Here is a 19,759-nt window from a genome sequence, read left to right as displayed (position 1 = left end):
GCTTGTGTGGACTTTCACTGCCTCAGCAGGAATGAGGAGGGAGTTGGGATTTGGGGATTTTGTGGGGGCACAGAGGGACAGAGATGCCTGAACCCCGCAGCACCTTCAGCCCTGAGGGTTGGGGACGCTGTGCTGGGCACTGGGGAGGGACAGAGGGCCTGGGGACAGCTCTGAGCCCGTCAAGGGACACTGAGGGGCTGGAGCGTGCCCAGGGCAGGGGCAGAGCTGGGGAAGGGGCTGGAGCACCAGGAGAGGCTGAGGGAGATGGGAAAAGGGCTCAGCCTGGAAAAAAGGGGGATCAGGGGGGACCCTGTGGCTCTGCACAGCTCCTGACAGGAGGGGACAGCTGGGGAGGCTGGGCTCTGCTCCAGGGAACAGGGACAGGAGGAGAGGGAACAGCCTCAGGCTGGGCCAGGGAGGTTGAGGTTGGAAATTGGGAACATTTCCTCACAGAAAGGTTTGTGAGGCACTGGAAGGGGCTGCCCAGGGCAGTGCTGGAGTCACCAGCCCCTGGAGTGTTGGATGTGGCACCTGGGGACAAGGGCGGCGATGGCCATGGCAGTGCTGGGTCATGTTGGACTTGATCTTTTTAAAGGTCTTTTCCGACCAACTTCCATGATTCCCAACCCATCCAAGCTTTGCTCCCTTTTAGCCAGCAGTGGCATCAGTGCAGCAACTCCACAGGCATCCAGGGATGTGTTTAAACCTCAGAGCTGGATGCCACAAACACTTCCTGAGCCAATTCCCTGCTGGAATTTAAATGAGACACAGCCCCAGGTTCACCCAGAGCCCCCAGCCCCTGGCTCTGCCGGGCCACAGCCTGACCCAGCTCCTCTTCCTACACAGGTTTGTCACCTGCCACTGGCCTGGCTCCAGCACCAGCTGGATTAGCTGACCTTTAAAGGTTCCTTCCAACCCAGATTATTCTCTGATTGTCTGAAAAAGCCTCTCCAAAGCCCCTGGTGGAGCCATCTCCAGCAGGGTCCTGAGCAGGAACCACCCCTGGTGCCCCTGGGCAGGCCCTGAGCTGGCTCCAGCCACCCCTCCCAGGGAGGTTTTGGTGTTGTAGAACAATTCTGACCATCACAAAGATTAAAACAGGATTTATTGGGAATGTTCACTGTACAACACAGAATGGCTTTCAGGGAGCCTAGAGCTGTCTCTAGCTGAAACACAACAAGCAAAGTCATCAGAATGTGAAAAATGAGCAATTGTCTGTAAATCGCCGACAGTTGATGCAAATTTCAAAGTATCTACAAAGTACCATCCTCCCTCCCTAAATCCCACCCTGTGTCCCAGCCCTGCCCTACATGGATCTGAGTCCCTGGGCCTGGCCTGGCCCTGGCAACTCTTCACAGCTTTTGTTGTACATTCAGTTAGGAAATGTCATTGGTGATGAACATTCAAATCCGTGTTGGGCTTTGCTCTTGCTCACCCAACTGTTCCCTGGAACAGCAAATAAAACACCATTTTCTGCACAGTGACACTGGAGGGTGGCAGCTCCACCTGGGGAAAGGTGTCCAGCGAGGAGGCCACCGAGTCCTGCAAGGCACAGGTGACACATTTGCTACAGTGGTGGTGCCCAGCTGAGAACTCAGCTCTGCTTTGTAAAACTGCAGGCTGGGCAGGATTAAAATGCCCTTTGGAGTCATCCAAGGATACTGATTCCCTAAAGCACAGGTCCTGTGTGTTCCTGCTCTTAATCCCTTGCTGCTGCTTCCCCTGGAGTTGCCATCTGTCTGCAACCCCCCCTGGATTCTGCTCCCTCCCTGCTGCCCTCGGCTGATCCCCCAGGACAGCTGATTTTGGTAATTTCTGGAGCAAGCACCTGGAATGATTCAAGGAAAAGGGAGTATTTGGGGAGGAAAAATGGAAAAATCTCAGCTTTGAGATAAAAACTAAAGCATCAGTGACAGTTGTCACTATTGGTACTTAGCTGCATGAGGTAAAGAGGGAACCATCAGGATGCCAAAGGCTGCAGTGTAGCCTCTGGTTTGGACATTAATTCTCAGCCAAGGAGAAAAAGACCCCAAAATTCCCTTCAAATCCAGCTCAGAGGCTGCTCCACCCCTTCCCTGGGCTGGGCAGCTGGAGGGGAACAACATCCAGAGCTGCAGCCCCCAAAGCCTGGGCCAAGCCCCTGCCCTGCCCCAGCCCCAGCCCCATTCCTGCTGCCAGCAGCCTCTGACAGTGGCTCCTGGGACCTTCCCCGAGGCCTTTCCTGGGAGTTTTCCCAGGCTGGTTCCAGGGAAGCTGCTCTGGCAGTCAAGAATCTGGGTCTGCTGCAGCCCTGGGTGTGGGGAGTGTCCTCCATGCCCCATGTCTGGGCAGTTTTCCTTGGTGCAGCCAGAGCCAGGGCGGGTCCTGTGGGGGTGTTGTTCCTAATCCTTATCTCTTCCCTGCAGGAGCTCCAGGACAGGCAGCCCTGGTTCCCTGGCAGCTCACTGTGACCTTGGCAGTTTTTTGGTCTGTCCCTTTGGACAAAGGGGACACACAGAGGGGAGAAAAGCTGCAGCAGTGGCTCAGGGAATGAAGGGTTAATGCCTGGCTGAGCTGGTGCATGTCGTGCAGCTCCATCCTCCAGCCAAAGGGAGCAGCTCCTGCCTTTGCCAGCTTCTCCATCTGCCTCTCCTCCCTGGGAAGCTGGATCACTGCAGAGCTCTGCAGACAGGCAGGATCACACAGGGATCTCTCCCTGTCTTTGTTCCCTCGTGCTCTGCAGCTTTGTTCTTTTGGATGGGCTTATCCAGCCCCCAGGAATGCCAGCACCTGCCCAGTGGAGGGAAAAGAAGACCCCAAGAGGCTGTGGCTGCACAGGGCTGATGTCCCTCTCCATCAGCTGGAGCTGTGGCTGAGCTGGCTCTTCTCTGGAGGGGCAGGAGGGGGTTAATTTGGAGCTAGAAATGCATCAGTCACATCCTCTTACAGCCAGGGATGAGCCTGGGATGGCTCCTGGGAGACTGCAGAGGATCCTGAGCCAGGGAAGCTGAGCAGAAGGGTGGAGCTGGCCCGGGTGGCCCCAGCACAGCCTGGAGGAGAGCAGGTGCTGGGAGCTGTGTCAGCCCCTGCCCCTGCCCATGCCAGGGCTGGGGGCTCTGCTCCCACTGCAGCATCCATGGAGCAGCTCAGCCCCCCAGGCTGGGGCACCAGGAATGTGCAACGAATTCCCTTAAAAAAAAATACAAAACATTGGGGTAATAAATAAAAAAGTCACGTGGTCACAGTGGGGAGCTGCTGTCCTGCTGGGATGGAGCCAGGAGCCAGGTGAGGTCACTGCCTGTGTGCTCCCAGCTGGAAACGAGCTTCCTCAGAGATCCCATACTGCTCCAGGGGGTCCTGTGGGGGAGCACAGGGAGGCACCAGTGAGATGCAGACAAAGCCCAGCAGCCCTTGGGACACACGGGACACAGCAGGGAGCCAAGGTCCAGGGGAGCCACAGTCACGTCCCTCCCTGGAGCAGGGGGTGAGCAGCATCTCCACCCATGGATCTGCCCAGGTGTGAACTGTTCCAGCTCTGCGCCTGTCCAGCTCCAAACCTTGGGCCACTCCAGCATCAGAGTGTGTATCAGAGTTAGGTGAGCACCCAGGAGAAGGTCTTCAGGTCTGGCTGTGGAGACCATGGCTCCCTATGGGATCTGGAATCTCCTTCCCACACACAGCCTGGGCAGGACTGGCAGCAACAGCCCCTGCTGCCAGCCAGAGCCATCAGCCACACCTGAGCTGCAGGGACTCACTCACCTTCCCTGTCATCTTCTGGATCTCGTTCCTGTAGAAAATCAGGCTCCTCCTCAGGAACTCGTAGCTGCAAGACAGGAACAGAGCACGGGAAGGGCTGAGCAGAGAAGGATGTGGGGAAGTTTCAGATGCTATTTCGAGCTGGAGGGAAGCTTGTCTGGGAGGAGACAAGCACTGCCCTCCCAGTTCCTGATCCCAGAACACAGCCCAGAGCCCCCAGCACTGCCCTGGCTCCGAGGGCTCAGCCCACCTGGCTCTCTTGAGTGCCTCAACCCACTCCTGGCACTGCTCCTCCGTGGCACACTCAAAGCAGTATTTCCTCTCTGGCTCCTCGATGAAACCTGCCAGGGACAAGGAAAAGGCTCCAGGCAGGTCCTGGCAGAGCTGCTGGTGCTCCCCAGACTCTGCCAGGCCACAATTAGCAGCTCTGTTAACGAAGATGAGGTGGGAATGAGTCTGCAGCCCCCACCTCCAGCCCCTCTCCCATTGCCTGGGTGGCTCTGGGTGCCTGGGGCAGCTGCCCACAGCATTTCCCAGCTTACAGCAGCCAGAGACCTTGGGAAGAGCAGCTTCCCAAACTGAGGGTGAATTGAACTGGACCACACGGCCAGATCCAGGACTGACTCCCTGAGGCCCCTTGCAAAGACACCAGGAATTTAAATCCAAGTGGGAACAGCCCTGAGAGAGGAACTGGGATACCTGCAGGGAGCAGCCAACAGAGGAGTTAAACTGCACTGGGAGAAGGCCCTGAGCTGCCTTTGCTGGAAGCTTTTGGGAACGTGGTATTCACATGGTACTCCCACCATGGAGAGCAGGTCCTGGTGCCACTCCAGTTCTTGACCAGGACAGAGCCAGGACATGCCACCAGTTCCTGTCCCCAAAGCTCTGCTGAGCAGACCCTCAGGGCTGCTGCTGCCAAGCACCTGGGTCAGGCTGCACCAGCACCTCGGGATGGGCTGTGGACACATCCCAACACCAGGTACCGCTGGGTTTAACCCTGCTCAGGAATCCTCCTCCACCAGAGCTCCCAAAATCCCTAAAGCCCCAAAATCCAGCACATGGTGCTCCAGGCTCAGTGTGTTCAGGCAGTTTGTGGGTCCTTTGGAAGCACAGAGCAGAACCACAGCTGTGCCTGGCAGCCAGGCCAAAAGATACAGGGATGGCCTTGGAGAAACATCCTGTTATTGTGGCCACATACCTCTGGCAGAGGGGAGAGCTGCGGGATGAAAGGCTGCTCCCAGGGGAGCTGGCCCAGCTGCCGCTGCACAAGGACGCACAGAGGGGAGGATGGGGCTGGAGCAGCTTTATCTGAGCCTCTCTAGGGTGTTTTTTGGATAAAATGCAGCAGCACAGAGCAGATCTGTCAATAACCAAGCTCCCCCTGCCAGAGATTCCACAGGCAGGCAGTGGGGCCTGGCTGCTCTTAGTGCTGCTCTGCACGTGCAGCTGTGCAAGTCCCTCAGGCTGTGCCATGGAATATCCCTGAGCTTTCCTCGGGATGGCCACAGGCACAGTGAGGAACAGCTGGCACCTGAGGAGGGGAAAGGTTGAGGAATTGGTAAAGTTGGAAATGGCCTTTAAGACCATCAAGTCCAACCATCAGCTCAGCACCACCAGGTTCACCACTCACCCCTGTCCCCAGGTGCCACATCCACAGATCTCCTGAACACTCCCAGGGATGGGGACTCCACCACTGCCCTGGGCAGTCCGTGCCAGTACTTCCAAACCTTTTTGGTGAGTAAATTTTCCCCAGTATCCAATCTAAACCTGTCCTGGGCACAACTGGAGGACATTTCTTCTTGTCTTGTCCTCTGTTCCCTGGGAGCAGAGCCTGACCCCCACCTGAAGGGCCCTGACCCCACTGAGGGAGAGGAGAAGGGCTGGGGGCAGTGACCCCACTGAGGAGGGGAAGGGCTGAGCTGACCCCACTGCACCAGGGAAACAGGGGAAAGCAGAACTGAGCATTCAGCATTCCCTTTCCCACCAGGGGAAGGCAAAGGGGTGCACAGGCAGCACTCACTGATGGAGAAGACGTTCTCCTCCTCTTTGGTGATCTTGCAGTGCTCCAGCAGCAGAGCTCCAATGGGCTGAAAACACATGGAGAGAAGGTTTAACCCACAGGGGCCCCAACACCACGAGGGCTCAACCCACGGTACTTCCCTGGAGCCTTTTAAGCAACTTTCACAAGCTGGTGCTGCTTTTGAATAATTCATTCTGATTGCACCATATTTCATGTTCCTTTAATCACCTTTTCATGCCAGTCTCACCTGCAACACTTTGCATTTGTTAATTAGGTGTCAATCATCTCTACTGGCTCAGTTTCAGCCTGGTCTTAACCACTCTGTGATACCAGAGAAAAACATTTGCTTTTAAAATCAAAGATGAAACATTTACTGTGACACCCAGAATAACCAACACTGAGCTATGCAAGGGCTGTCCTGGAGCCTTGCAAGTGTGAGCAGAGCTGCAGCAGCTGAGGATGACCAAAAAACCACCTGGTACTACTCAGGGACACGGGGACAGCAGGTGACATTGGCCATGAACAAAAGCAACCACAAGAAATCCTTGTCCAAGTGAACCAACATGTCAGAAGCAAATCAGGCAGCAGGGAAGGGATTGCAGACCTGATTTATCTTGCATTTCATACAACTCTTTGGGTTGGAAGAGATCTCAAAGCCCATCCAGTGCCACTCCTGCCATGGCAGGGACACCTTCCACCATCCCAGGCTGCTCCAAGCCCTGTCCAGCCTGGCCTTGGGCACTGCCAGGGATCCAGGGTGGGCACCCTGTGCCAGGGCCTGCCCACCCTGCCAGGAACAATTCCTGCCCAATCTCCCATCCAGCCCTGCCCTCTGGCACTGGGAGCCATTCCCTGTGTCCTGTCCCTCCAGGCCTTGTCCCCAGTCCCTCTCCAGCTCTCCTGGAGCCCTGCTGAACTGATGGAAGGTGGACCCTGCTCCAGCTCTGCCATGCACCATTTTCCCAGCCCACACAATCCAGGCATAGAAAAAGAAGAAAGGAGGAGGGGAACAAACCCCACGCAGAGGCCCAATCCCTACCTCAGCCTCATCGGTGCGGAAGTAGAAGAGAAAGTTCACCACGAGCTTCACCAGGCGCTTCTTCAGCACTGCAGGGGCACAAGGGAGCAGGGCAGGGCTGAGGCAGGGGCACGGGGAGCAGGGGAGCCCTGCCCACCCTGCCAGGGCCCAGCGTGGCGCTGACCCCACCAAGGCACCCCCCGAGGCTGCTCCCTCAGGGTGACAGTGTCTGAGTGGCCTCAGGGTGACAAAGCCCCTGAGCAGCTCCCGGGCAGTCAGAGCTCACAGCAGCAGCACCACGGGGCTCCAGGCACTCCAGGAAAAGCTCCGGATCCTGGGAGCCCTGCCTGGAGCTGCCAGCACGGGCGTCACCCCCACGGGACAAAGTCCAGCAGGTGCTCAGAGGACGAAAGGCTCAGGACAAGGGAGTGAGCACAACACTGCTTGTTTGCAGGGGAATTTTCTAGGAGATTTCAGGGAAGACCTTCTTCCCCAGATCCCCTGGAAATGGGGGATCTCCCTGGCCCCAGCCCAGCCCCAGAACCTCCCTGCACGCCCATACTGGAGCCCAGCACTCGTGCTCCCCACTGCCACACTCCAGCCCTCCCAGCCTGCCTGTCCCCAGCCCTGCCTCCCAGCACTCCCAGTCCTGCCCTGGTTTCCCAGCCTGGATTCTCCAGTACCCTCAATCCTCCCACCCAGCTCCCCCAGACCCTCTCCAGCCTCTTCCCCCAGCAGCTCCAGTTCTGATTCTGCAGTCGGGGCCCCTCAAGTACCCTCAGCCCTTCCCTGGTCCTACCCCAGTTTCCCACTCGTGATTCTCCAGTTCCCCCAGCCCCACCACCCACGGCACCTTCCCAGTCCCTCCCAGTATCCCCAGTCCCGACTCTGCCCCCCAGGTACCGCCGGTCCTGTCCCACCTTCCCCTGCCTCCCCCAGCACTCCCAGTTCGCCCAGTCCCGGCTCGGAGCCGCCCCAGTTTCCCCAGTATCCTCAGCCCCACCGCCGCAGCTCCCCTCGCACACCGCTCCCGCTGTCCCAGCCCTGCCTCCCCGCTCGGGGCCCCTCAGGCAGCGCCGATCCCCCCGCGCTCCCGCCCCGGTACCCCAGCCCCGGCTGCGCCCCGCGCGGATCCCGCTCACCGCTGCCCTTCTTGGGGACACTCATGCGGATCTCGGCCGCTTTCTCGGCCGGCTGCCGGGCCAGGGACAGCAGCTCCCGCTCGTTGTAGCGCATGGCGGGCCCCGGCCCCGGCCACGGCCCCGCCCGGGCCGCCCCAGCGCCGCCGGAAGCGCCCTCAGAGCGCCCGGAACGGCTCCGGGGCCGGAACGGCTTCGGAGCCCGGAACGGCCTCGGCGGGCCGGAACGGCTTCGGGGCCCGGAACGGCTTCAGAGCCCGGAACGGCTTCGGAGCCCGGAACGGCCTCGGCGGGCCCGGAACGGCTCCAGGGCCCGGAACGGCTTCGGGGCCGGAACGGCTTCGGGGCCCGGAACGGCTTCGGGGCCGGAACGGCTCCAGGGCCCGGAACGGCTTCGGCGGGCCCGGAACGGCTTCGGAGCCGGAACGGCCTCGGCGGGCCGGAAACACCGCGGAGCCGCGGGAGCGCGCAGGCGCCGGGGCGGGAGCGCGGCCGCGCGCAGGTTCGGAGCGGGGAGAGACCCTGAGGGGAGAGGGGGGAGAGGGGAGCTGAGGGGAGAGGGGCCATGAGGGGAGAGGGGGACTGAAGAGGGGCCGTGAGGGGAGAGGGGGAACTGAGGGGAGAGGGGGACTGAGGGGGAACGGGGCAGGACTGGGGGAACTGGGGAGTCGGGGCTGGGCAACTGGGAGTGCTGCGTGAGGAGAGACTGGGAGAGCTGGAAGAGAGGGACTGGGAATGCTGGGTATGGAGAGACTGGGAGAGCTGGGAAGCAGGAATTGAGAACTGGGTGAGGAAGGACTGGAGAGCTGGGAAAGGAGGGATTGCAAAAGCTGGGAGAGAAGAGACTGGGAGAACTGGGAAAGGAGGAACTGGAAATGCTGGGTGAGGAGGGACTGGAAAGCTGGGAAAGAGGGACTGGAAATGCTGGGTATGGAGAGACTGGGAGAGCTGGGTATGGAGAGATGTGGAATGCTGGGTGAAGGGGAATTGAGAGAACTGGGTGAGGAGGGACTGGGAGTGCTGGGTGAGGAGGATTCAGAGAACTGGGGGAGAAGAGACTGGGAGATCTGGGTATGGAGAGACTAGGAGAGCTTGGTGAGGAGGAATTGAGAGAACTGGGTGAAGAAGGACTGGGAGTTTGGAGTATGGAGAGACTTGGCATGCTGAGTGAGGAGGGACTGGAGAGCTGGGAAGGAGGGACTGGGAGAGCTGGGTAAGGAAGAATTGAGAGAACTGGGTGAGGAGGGACTGGGAGTGCTGGGTGGTCTGGGTGGTGAGGCTGGGGGAACTGGAGAATCACGAGTGGGAAACCAGGGTAGCACCAGGGCAGGATTTGGGTTACTGGGAGGATCAGCGGGGCAGGAACGGAGGCACCTGGAGGTTGCCGAATGCAGAACTGGGATGGAGCTACTGGAAAAGTACTGGGGAAACTGGGTGCCCTGGGTGGGAGGACTGGGGGTGCTGGAGAAACTGAGGGTGCTGGAAATGGAGGGACTAGGAGAACTGGGGTGGTGGGGCTGGGGGAGCTGGAGAATCACGAGTGGGAAACTGGGGTAGGGCCAGGGGAGTGTGGGGAGGATGGGGAAGAGCACCTGAGTGGGAGTCAGTGGGCCTTGACTGGCTGAATCAGGACTGAAGCTACAGGGGGATGTGGCTGGAGAGGGACTGGGGACGAGACACTGGAGAACTGGGTGCTCTGTGGGGAAGGATTTGGGGTTCCTCAAAGGTCTTTCCAGTGTTTGGGCTCCCTGTGGGGAGGTCTAGGCAGGGCTCTGACCTTGCTGAGGGCAGGGGGGACTCCAGGACCTCACCTGGGGCTTGGGGACATTGCTCAGAACCCCTGACCTTGTTGGGGGGCTTGGGGGGCTCTGACCCTCCCTTGGTGTTGGGGGTGGCCCTGGGGCTTTGGGGGTGGTGGGGGAGCATAGACCTGGTGGTGGTCAGGGAGGAGCTCTGGGGCTGTTGGTACCTCAGGTGAGGGGGGAAGGCTCCTCTGGTGGGGCCCAGCTGGGCTTGGAGTGGCTGAGGTGATGGGAAGGGCTCCGGGGGGATTTTCTGGATCCGTACTCGGCTTTCCCAGGTCGGTGGTGCCGGATGTGCTCCATGTGGGATTGCATCCCGTGCTGTGTGCCTGGGGCATGCCTGGGTGTCACCCCCACCCTCGCTGCTGCGGCTGAAGAGTCCTGTGGCTCAGTTGTCCCTGACACTCCTTCCTCTTGGCAGACTCCATTTCTCCAGGAGGAGCTGAAGCCCAGAAATCCCCAGCATGGATTTCCAGCACCGGCCCGGGGGTAAAACGGGCAGCGGGGGCGTGGCCTCGGCCTCCGAGAGCAACCGGGACCGGCGGGAGCGGCTGCGGCAGCTGGCCCTGGAGACCATCGACATCAACAAGGTGCAGGGGAGCCCCCGCAGCCCGGGGGACACCGGGCACAGTCACATTCATGGCATCCTGCAGTGCTTTGGGTTGAAGGGAGCATTAAAGCTCATCCAGGGACATCTCAGGTTTCTCCAAGCCCTGTCCAGCCTAGACTTGGACACTTCCAGGGATCCAGGGGCAGCCACAGCTGCTCTGGGAAATCCATGCCAGCTGCCCACCCTCACAGCCAAGAATTTTTCCCCAGTCTCCCATCTAAACCTACTCTTGGTCTCTTTGAAGCCATTTCCCTTTGTCCTGTCCTTCCAGGCCCTTTTCCAAAGTTTTCCTCTGTCGGTATAGGACACATGAAAGCATGACACAAGCTGCTACTATTGCAAAGGTGAAAAAGAAAGAGTTTATTTTCTGACTCCAGCATTTATACTTTTTTAAAGGTAACAGTGGATTGGAGGGTGCAAGTGCCACCTCTCCAATGACATTGGACAAACTACTAGTACATCAAGTTTCTCCACCTCTATGAAGGAATGCAGAACAATAAGTTGTTTACAGAAAGTTGTGTGAGAAAGTTCTCTAACAGAATGGAAACTCAGAAGGCTTTAGAAAATCTTAAGAATCAGGGCGACATTCCTCCAGTTCTCTTGGAGCCCCTTTAGGCTTTATGGTCACCCCAGAGCCTCCTTGTTTCCAGGCTGAGGTGTGGATTGGGTTTAAATACATCTGTTTCTGGGCATGTGGGGGTTGAATAAGGAATATTTAGGACAGAGTGACAAGGAGGTGCCAGCTCTTGTGTATCCATCTATTTCCAGTCTCCCCAGGGCTGGTTTGGGTTGTGGTGTTTCCTGCTACAGTTGGGAATTCTGTCACCACTGCACACATAGCTGCTGTTGGTTCTCTCTTGTTTCCTCCTCCTAAACCTCTCTTGTGCTGTTAATTTAAAATCTGAACTCAGCTACAGGATCCTAGGGTATCCTGAGCTGGGAGGGACCCTCAGGGATCATCAGTCCAGCTTCTGTCCCTGCACAGACCCCCCAACAGCCCCACCCTGAGCAGCCCTGAGAGCGCTGTCCAAACGCTCCTGCAGCTCTGGCAGCCTCGGGGCCGGGACCATTCCCTGGGGAGCCTGGGCAGTGCCAGCACCCTCAGGGGGAAGAACCTTTCTTCCAGTGCAGAACTCTGCAGTATTTTGGTTATTCTCTTATTTTGCCAATGGATTTTGCTCATAACTCGTCTGTCATTCTTTTCCCAGGACCCCTATTTTATGAAAAATCATTTGGGCTCCTACGAGTGCAAGCTTTGCCTGACGCTCCACAACAATGAGGTGAGGGGAGCACCTGCCTGTCCTGATCCTAGCAGCAGCAATTTGGGAATAACAGGAGCTTCAGCACGTGGGCAGTGACTGCTGAGACCTGAGGGGTGGTTAAACCTGACAGTGTGCACCAAGATCTTGTTGAAGAGTGATTTTCTTCTGAAGGTTCAGGAGTAGTGTAGATGAGCTTAGTCTTCTTCTGAGAATCTAGTAAAAAAGAAAGCTGTTCTTCTTAGAATCTGGTAGAGAAGGACTGCTCCTGGTGTTCTAAATCTCAGATTATATCTAAGTAAGAATACTTAGCTCCTCCCCCTGAGCAGAACATCTCACAATGAGATGATGTAATTTTATCAGTTATGTAGTGAGATTCCATGGCCCATTAACAAGAGATATCTCCCCAGAGGGAAGATTAGTTGTAGAAGAGATAAAGTAAGCTACCCAATAACAAAAAATAACTGCCCCACTTATATAAGAAACAAAATACACATTTATAACCCAAGACATGATGACAGCTCAGCAGCTGAGAGCAATCTGCACTTTTGGAGTGAGATTCCTCTGTGCTGAGGATTAAAACACCCTTGTCAGGGAGTGATGCAATCTTCCTGTGACAGGAATGTTTCAGTCACAGATTCATTTAACTTCTACCTTGGTTTTTATTTCAGGGGAGTTACTTGGCACATACCCAGGGGAAGAAGCATCAGACCAATTTGTAAGTTATCCTCTACCATAACTTTGTTCTCCATTACGGAAGCACTTTAATATTATGATGTTGGGTGTCTGTAGTCCTTTAACTCCATTGCACTCTGCCTGATTGTTATTTTACTGTGGTTCCTCATGCAGCCAGGAGGCACAGCCTGGATCTGCTTGGAAAATGGTGCTGAAGATCTCTATTTTAAGCTAAAGTTCAAATCCAGTTGTGAAATTGCTGAATGAAGAGAGAGAGAGAGTTTTAAAAGCAAATTGTGTGAGTCTAGTTAGGAGGATCTCTGTCTGCCAGAGCTCCAGGAGCATTTGGACAGTCCTCTCAGGGATGCTCAGGTGGGATTACTGGAGTCTCTGTTCAGGGCCAGGGGTTGGATTTGATGATCCCTGTGGGTCCTTCCAACTCAGGAGATTCTAAAATTCTGTGATCTGGATTTGTTAATACATGTTTGGAGAAATTTGTAAGTTTTGTTTTAAGGAATCCAGTTTGCTTTGCATGACCTATAGGTTTGGCTTTTTTTTTTTCTTTTTTTTTGCTTTTTTTTTTTCATTTTGATTTCAAGAATTAAAGTCTTTCCAAATCCATCTGTGGAGCCTGGCCTCAAGGTCATCATGAGGGTGGATCAGATGGTTGAGTGACAGCCTTTAGCTGGGGGGAGAATGGATGCAGCTGGGGAAGGGAAATAGGATTTCCTGGCATGATTCCTGTGGAATGCTGTGCTGAGGGATTCAAACTGCTCCTGGCTTTCCTTCAGAAACAAGGGCAGGTAACCCTTAAATTTTAAATTAATCCCCAGGGCCCGACGAGCTGCCAAGGAAGCCAAGGAAGCCCCTGCCCAGCCTGCCCCAGAGAAGGTCAAAGTGGAAGTGAAGAAATTTGTCAAAATTGGGCGCCCAGGCTACAAGGGTGAGTCAGGGGTCCCTGATGGGCAGTGCCTGCCTGGCTGGGATGTGAATTATTCATTAGGCTTTTGAGCAGCTCTGTATCAGCTCTGAATTGGTGCTATGATCCTCAATTCAGGAAGAATGATGTGTAGAACTTCATGATATTAGAAGGTTAATTAATTACTTTATTGTACTATATTATATACTATTATGCTATATTATATTAAAACACTGTATTACACTAATAAGAACTATTACTAACTAACTAGAAAACTTGTGACTCTGCTGAGTCCTGACACAGTTGTATACTAATTGGTTAATTAATTTAAAACAGTATTACTAGTATTTAATTAAGAAATCAGCTTCTTAACAATTTCTATAACACATTCTAGATGTACATAAACACAGGCGTAGCAAATGAGATAAGAATTGTTTTGATTCTCTTTCTCTGCTTCTCCCACAGCCTCTCTCAGGAGAAATCCTTAGAGAGCTAAGTCTCTCTCTGTTCAGAGGCAATGTGAATACCACAGTTCTGCCCATGAATAAGATATGGGCTCTCTCCTGAAGTCTTTATTGTTTAAATTGCTCATGGAACATCTCTTTATGGCTGACAGGCAGGGAGAACCACGTCAATAATAGATGGGTGTGTCTCAGGCTGCCAGGGAGATGATGGCATTTCATCTCTCCTCCTTCTCTTGTGCTGCAGCACCTTTCATTAATGCTGTAAATCACTCACTCCATGCAGAGCTCATGGGGTTTTTTCTGTTTTTTTGGCCTTCAGTAGAAAATTTGGGTTTTTAATCTCACCAGTGGTTTGGTCCACAGCAGCTGAACTTCAGTAGAGGAGAATCATGGAATACTTTAAGTTGGAAAATACCTTTAAGATCATTGAGTCCAACAGTAAACTTAGCACTGCCAAGGCCACAACTAAACCATGTACCCAGGTGCCACATCTACAGGTGTTTTAACACTTCCAGGGATGGTGATTCCTGGACAGCCCCTTCCAATGCTTTCCAGTCCCTTCAGGGAAGGAATTTTCCCAATATCCAACCTAAATCTGGCACAGTTCGAGGCTGTTCCCTCTCCTCCTGTCCCTGTTCTCTGGAGCAGATCCCGACCTCCCCGGCTGTCCCCTCCTGTCAGGAGCTGTGCAGAGCCACAAGGTCCCCCCTGAGCCTCCTTTTCTCCAGGCTGAGCCCCTTCCCAGCTCCCTCAGCCTCTCCTGGTGCTCCAGACCCTTCCCCAGCTCTGCCCCTGCCCTGGACACGCTCCAGCCCCTCAGTGTCATTCTTGGGTTGAGGGGCCCAAACCTGCCCATGGCAGTGACACAATCCCAGAATGGTTTGGGTTGGGAGGGACCTTAAAGCCCACCCCACCCCACCCCTGTCATGGCAGGGACACCTTCCACCATCCCAACTCACTCCAAGCCCTATCCAGCCTGGCTTTGGACACTTCCAGGGATCCAGGGGTACCCACAGCTGCTCTGGGCACCCTGTGCCAGGGCCTGCTCATCCTCACAGAAGTAGCTTTGGTTAAAGATAATATGACATTTTGTTTGATAAATAGGAGAAAAATCTTGTAATATTTAATTCTTAGAAACTTTGTGTGTTTCCCAGGGCAGATTAATGCTGCTCTCATCCTGCCAGGGGATGTTCTCAGCTTTCTTATTTTTTTTTTCACAGTGACCAAACAGAGGGACCCAGAAACAGGCCAGCAGAGCCTTCTCTTCCAGGTAAGGGCAGGGTTAAAACTCTCCTTGTCAGGGTTTTCCAGGTAACACTGCTGCTACATGAGCACTTCTTTGCAGGATCCATGAAATCAATAATAATAATGAGGCCTTATCTTCCTAGTTGCTGCAGCTGATTGTGTTGAGCAAATCTCTGAGCTAAGCTATCAGGCTGTGTCGTAGGAGAGGAATGTGGAGTCTGAGGTGGATTTAAATGAGAATCACAGGATAGTTTGGGCTGGAAGGGACCTTAAAAAATTATCTATTTCCAACCCCCTGTGATGGGCAGGGACACCTTCCATGAGACCAGGTTGCTCTAACCTGGCCTGGAACATTTCCAGGGATGGAGCAGCCACAGCTTCTCTGGACAGCCTGTGCCAGGGCCTCCCCACCGTGCCAGGGAACAATTCCTTCCCCCATCTCTCCTAAATGTCCCCTATTTCAGTGTGGGGTCTTTAATCCCACACCATTCTGGGATTCTCAGCCCTTACCTCCGCTGTCTGTTTCCTTTGTATTGTGGATCGCTCTGGGTGTGCTCCACACTGAGGGATGTGTTTGGAGCAGAGGTGGGGGTGCAGAGGGGGGGTTGTTAATGCTGCCCTGCCCCCCCAGATCGATTACCCAGAGATAGCTGAGAGCATCATGCCCCGGCACCGCTTCATGTCGGCCTACGAGCAGCGCATCGAGCCTCCGGACCGGCGCTGGCAGTACCTGCTGATGGCAGCTGAGCCCTACGAGACCATCGCCTTCAAGGTGAGACCTGGCAAACCCCTGGGACAGTGCCTTGGTTTGAACAGACAGCTGTCTGCTAAGGAAGGCAGCAGCCTCCCCTGAAATGGAAAATGCAAACCTCCTCCCTCTGAATTATTATAATTTTGAAATTAAGGGGCTCTCGGGCAAAGATATGGGAGTAGGAATAACAGTTCTTTAACAGGAAAACTGAAAATACAAATGTAATAGTACAAACAAACAAAAAACCACTGCCAGAGTCAGAGCAGGCCATCGCGGCCTGTGGGTCAGGGAGTGGCTCAGCCCCATCCCAGGGGGGCTCAGCCCTCCTGCAGTGCCAGCTGTGCTTCTGCTGGAGCAGGATCCTGCACAAGGGGGGAGTTTTCCTCTGGAGCTCCAGGGCTGGGGGAGATGGGCCTGGGCTCCTCTGGGAATGCAGGGGGAAGAAAGCTGCTCCTCTGGGAATGCAGGGGGGAAGAAAGCTGCTCCTCTGGGAATGCAGGGGGAAGGAAGCTGCTCCTCTGGGAATGCAGTGGGGAAGAAAGCTGCTCCTCTGGGAATGCAGTGGGGAAGAAAGCTGCTCCTCTGGGAATGCAGGGGGCAAAGGCTGCTGTGCTGTTCCCAGGTCAGATTGGATCCAGGTAGGAATGTTTGGTTCCTCGCCTGGGCGGAGCATCTCCCAGTGGGATGATGGAATTTTATCAGGCATGTAGGGACACTCACTGGCCCATGAACATAAGTTAATTAATGGCTTATTAACAGAAGAGATCTCCTGGAGGGAGGATTGGCTGTGGGAGAAATAAAGAAAACTGCCTAATGAACAGAAGAGAACTGCCCCACCCCTAACAGATAGGAACAGGATACCCCTGTTTCCAACCTAAGACAGAGAGGAGTCCTGGAAATCTGGGAGAGTTCCCTTCCTGCCTTTGCCAGGTCAGGGGAGGGGACTGTCCCTGCCTGCTCTGCACTGGGGTTGCTTCACCATCAATGTTATGTGTGCTCACTGTGATATGAGGAAGATACCGAGCCATTAGAGAGTGTCCAAAGAAGAGACATGGAGCTGGGGAAGGGTCTGAGGAAAAAAGAAATTCAGCAGCAAATCCCAAAGCCAAACAGGACCCAGATGTCCTAGAAATCAGCAGACATCCAGAGAACCAGACCAAGGTGCCCAAGTTGAGCTCTTCTAAGGCAGGAGCATCCCTTGGGATGTGCACAGCAACTGTTCCATGCATCACAGCACGTCTGCGTCATCTCAGAGCGATGCAGAGAGGGACCTGGGGGTCCTGGTCAGTGGCAAGTTGGATCTGAGGCACCGCTGAGTCCTGGCAGCCCAAAGGGCCGCCCTGTCCTGGGGGCAGCAGGCCAGGGAGGGATTGTCCCACTCTGCTCTGCCCTGGGGCAGCCTCAGCTCCAGTGCTGGGGGCACTTTGGGCACCACAAGGTCAGAAGGAGCCAAAGCTGTTGGAGAGTGTCCCAAGGAGGGACACGGAGCTGGGGAAGGTCTGAGGAGCGGCTGAGGGCACTTGGCTCCTTCAGCTGGAGCACAGGAGATGAGGGGAGGCTCCTCGGGGCTGCAGCTCCTCCCGAGGGGAGGCAGAGGGGCCGGGGCTGAGCTCTGCTCTGGGACAGCCCCTGGAGCCCAGCGAGGGCTGGAGCTGTGCCAGGCCTTGGCATGGAGCTCAGGGAAAGGTTCTTCCCCCCGAGGGTGCTGGCACTGCCCAGGCTCCCCAGGGAATGGTCCCGGCCCCGAGGCTGCCAGAGCTGCAGGAGCGTTTGGACAGCGCTCTCAGGGCTGCTCAGGGTGGGGCTGTTGGGGGGTCTGGGCAGGGACAGGGGATGGATTTGATCCCTGTGGGTCCCTTCCAGCTCAGGATATTCTGTAATTAGATCCTAATGAACTCTCTGATGTCTGCGCTACCCTCATGGGTTAATGGAGTGGAAGGGGTGTCAGGCTGGAAGTCATTAAACCCCGGTGAGGTTTGGTGGAGGACTCTGGCATGAAAACCAGACTGTGCTGAGCTCTGGGGAGCTGTGAATTCCCAGTGTCTGGCACAGGCAGGAGCCTTCTGGGCTTCACTCCTCAGCTTCTGTGCAGATGTTCAGGGAGGGATTTTTGCTGGTTGTCCTTGACCGATAGGGAAGTAACTTAATTCTTTCCTGCCTCCACCTCTGTCTAATAACAGCCCTGCAAGGCCTGGAATAACTGTGCTTATCTCACAGGCTCTGGGGCTAAAAAGGGCCTTTGAGCTAATCTGGTGCTGCTGAGAATAGCTCTGTGTTCTCCTTTGGTGCAGGTGCCAAGCAGAGAAATTGATAAAGCAGAGGGAAAGTTCTGGACTCACTGGAACAGAGAAACCAAACAGGTAACTGAGGTTTTGTAATGTCTGTCCTCAAGGAGAGCAGAGCAACTGGAGACAGTGGCATCAGTTCTGTCCTGCTGCCTCTGCTGTTCAAATCTCCATTCTCTCAATGCACCTGTGCAGTGAGAGCTGACAGAGATCCTCCTGTGTGGGATCTTGGAGGGGATTCAGTTTCTGGCAGCAGGATGGGACATAAGTACCCAGAGGAAAGGAGGCCCAGGGGGAATGTTCTTGCTCTTCTAACTCCCTGACAGGAGGGTGCAGCCAGAGGGGAGTTGGGCTCTGCTCGCAGGGAACAGGAGAAAAGACCAGAGGGGAACGGCCTCAAGCTGTGCCAGAGGAGGTTTAGGTTGGATATTGGGAAAATTCCTTCACTGAAACATTGTCAGGCATTGGAACAGACTGCCCAGGGCACACCACACACCTGGAAGTGTTCAAAAAAGTGGTTGTGGCATTTGTGGGCATGGTTTAGTGCTGAATGTGTCGTTGCTGCTGGGCTGGTGGCTGGACTTGTTGATCTTAGGGTTAGGTTTGGATTTTCCCATCTTGATGATTCCATGATAAAAGTGCAGCACCATGTCCTCTCCCTGGCTCTGTGTTCCCTGCACACGCCTGGCTGAGGGAGCCTGGGGCTGGGGGTGCTCCCCTGTGTCCAGGGGACAGTGCCTGGGGGGTTCCCACCCCTCACAGTTCAGAGTCCAGTCACCCCTCACCCCTCAGAGTTCAGAGGAGTTAAAATCTGGGGCAGGACTGTGCCAATCACAGATACTGCCAGGGTTGGGACATCTGCAGGTAACAGGAGAGGCCTGAGCTGTGCTCTGGGGCTGAGAGCAGCTCCTGTGTGCTGGCAGAGCTGTCACCAGGTGCTGGCACTGCCCGGGCTCCCCAGGGAATGGCCCCAGCCCCAGGGCTGCCAGAGCTGCAGGAGCTCTCAGGGATGCTCAGGGTGGGGTTGTTGGGGGTCTCTGCAGGGCCAGGGGCTGCACTGATGATCCTGAGGGTCCCTCCCAGCTCAGGGTACTCCAGGATTCTGTCAATCTCTCATTAATTGTTCCCTTTTCTCTGCTTTCCTCCCATTCCCAGTTCTTCCTCCAATTCCACTTCAAGATGGAGAAGCCCCCGGCGCCCCCGAACCTCCCCCCAGGGCCCCCGACCGTCAAGCGGCCGCCGCCCCCTCCCCTGATGAACGGGCTGCCCCCGCGGCCCCCCCTGCCCGACTCCATGCCCCCCCCTCCCCCTGGGGGCATGGCCCTGCCCCCCATGCCCCCCTCCGGGCCGGTGCCACCCCCGCCAGTGCCCCCCCAGCTGCCCCCAGCGCCCGGGGTGCCCCCCCCTGCCCCCCTGCCCCCCATGATGCGGCCGCCGCTCCCCACGGAGGGGCCGGGCACCATCCCCCCTCCCCCTCCCTCCAACTGAAGCCCCTCATGGGCTCCATCCCGTGGGATTTGTGGCTTTTTAACTGCAGCTCGCCCCCGATCCCGGAACAGATCCTTTTTGTATGTCTGCAAACCTGACTGAGTTCTGTAGGTTCATTAAAAGGGTTTTGATTCTCCTTGGCCTCTGGCTCCCTGTGCTGTACTTTCCTTACCCTTTAGGTACAGGAAACATTCCCAGGCTGGTTGTATTTTGGAAATTCTCCAAATAGCAGGCAAAAGATTGGGAATCTCAAGGCATTCCCCTCCTGACTGGGTGTCTCCATCAGCTGGCTTGCCTATCCCCCCCAGGCTGCCTGATGAGTGTCCCATTAATTACCCCCCATTAATCA

The 19,759-nt window shown here is 55.6% G+C and overlaps 2 protein-coding genes across 3 annotated transcripts; one reads left to right on the top strand and one right to left on the bottom strand.

Annotated features, from left to right (window-relative positions):
* Window positions 1-1,088: 1,088 nt before the first annotated feature.
* PLEKHJ1 (pleckstrin homology domain containing J1) lies at window positions 1,089-8,046 on the bottom strand. Its single transcript, XM_021528302.3, has 6 exons — window positions 7,916-8,046; window positions 6,795-6,862; window positions 5,756-5,822; window positions 3,986-4,076; window positions 3,739-3,802; window positions 1,089-3,336 (listed from the first exon to the last, which is right to left on the bottom strand). The coding sequence occupies exons 1-6, from the start codon at window positions 8,007-8,009 to the stop codon at window positions 3,271-3,273; spliced, it is 450 nt and encodes a 149-aa protein (XP_021383977.1). The 5' UTR covers window positions 8,010-8,046; the 3' UTR covers window positions 1,089-3,270.
* A 234-nt stretch (window positions 8,047-8,280) lies between these two features.
* On the top strand, window positions 8,281-19,552 carry SF3A2 (splicing factor 3a subunit 2). Of its 2 annotated transcripts, none has more exons than XM_077788784.2 (9): window positions 8,281-8,414; window positions 10,136-10,304; window positions 11,533-11,604; window positions 12,255-12,301; window positions 13,092-13,201; window positions 14,862-14,911; window positions 15,518-15,658; window positions 17,929-17,997; window positions 19,078-19,552. In XM_077788784.2, exons 2-9 carry the CDS (start codon window positions 10,179-10,181, stop codon window positions 19,408-19,410), a joined length of 948 nt encoding a protein of 315 aa, XP_077644910.1. In that variant the 5' UTR covers window positions 8,281-8,414; window positions 10,136-10,178; the 3' UTR covers window positions 19,411-19,552. The 2 variants fall into 2 exon arrangements, with proteins under 2 accessions (XP_077644910.1, XP_085418719.1); XM_085562593.1 differs by lacking the exon at window positions 8,281-8,414 and adding an exon at window positions 9,178-9,330.
* The last annotated feature ends 207 nt before the right edge of the window (window positions 19,553-19,759 follow it).

The sequence above is a fragment of the Lonchura striata genome, chromosome 28 (genome assembly GCF_050655825.1).
Source record: "Lonchura striata isolate lonStrDom1 chromosome 28, ASM5065582v1, whole genome shotgun sequence".
Lineage (NCBI taxonomy): Eukaryota > Metazoa > Chordata > Aves > Passeriformes > Estrildidae > Lonchura > Lonchura striata.
This window is presented reverse-complemented; position numbering and strand designations above follow the sequence as displayed.

Coding starts and splice junctions, on each gene's coding strand:
- PLEKHJ1 (XM_021528302.3), bottom strand. CDS start 8,009: ATGCGCTACAACGAGCGGGAGCTGCTGTCCCTGGCCCGGCAGCCGGCC. Junction 3,803..3,985: donor GAGGCACTCAAGAGAGCCAG/GTGGGCTGAGCC, acceptor CCTGTCTTGCAG/CTACGAGTTCCTGAGGAGGA. Junction 3,337..3,738: donor TCCAGAAGATGACAGGGAAG/GTGAGTGAGTCC, acceptor GCTCCCCCACAG/GACCCCCTGGAGCAGTATGG.
- SF3A2 (XM_077788784.2), top strand. CDS start 10,179: ATGGATTTCCAGCACCGGCCCGGGGGTAAAACGGGCAGCGGGGGCGTG. Junction 12,302..13,091: donor AAGAAGCATCAGACCAATTT/GTAAGTTATCCT, acceptor ATTAATCCCCAG/GGCCCGACGAGCTGCCAAGG. Junction 15,659..17,928: donor ACGAGACCATCGCCTTCAAG/GTGAGACCTGGC, acceptor CCTTTGGTGCAG/GTGCCAAGCAGAGAAATTGA.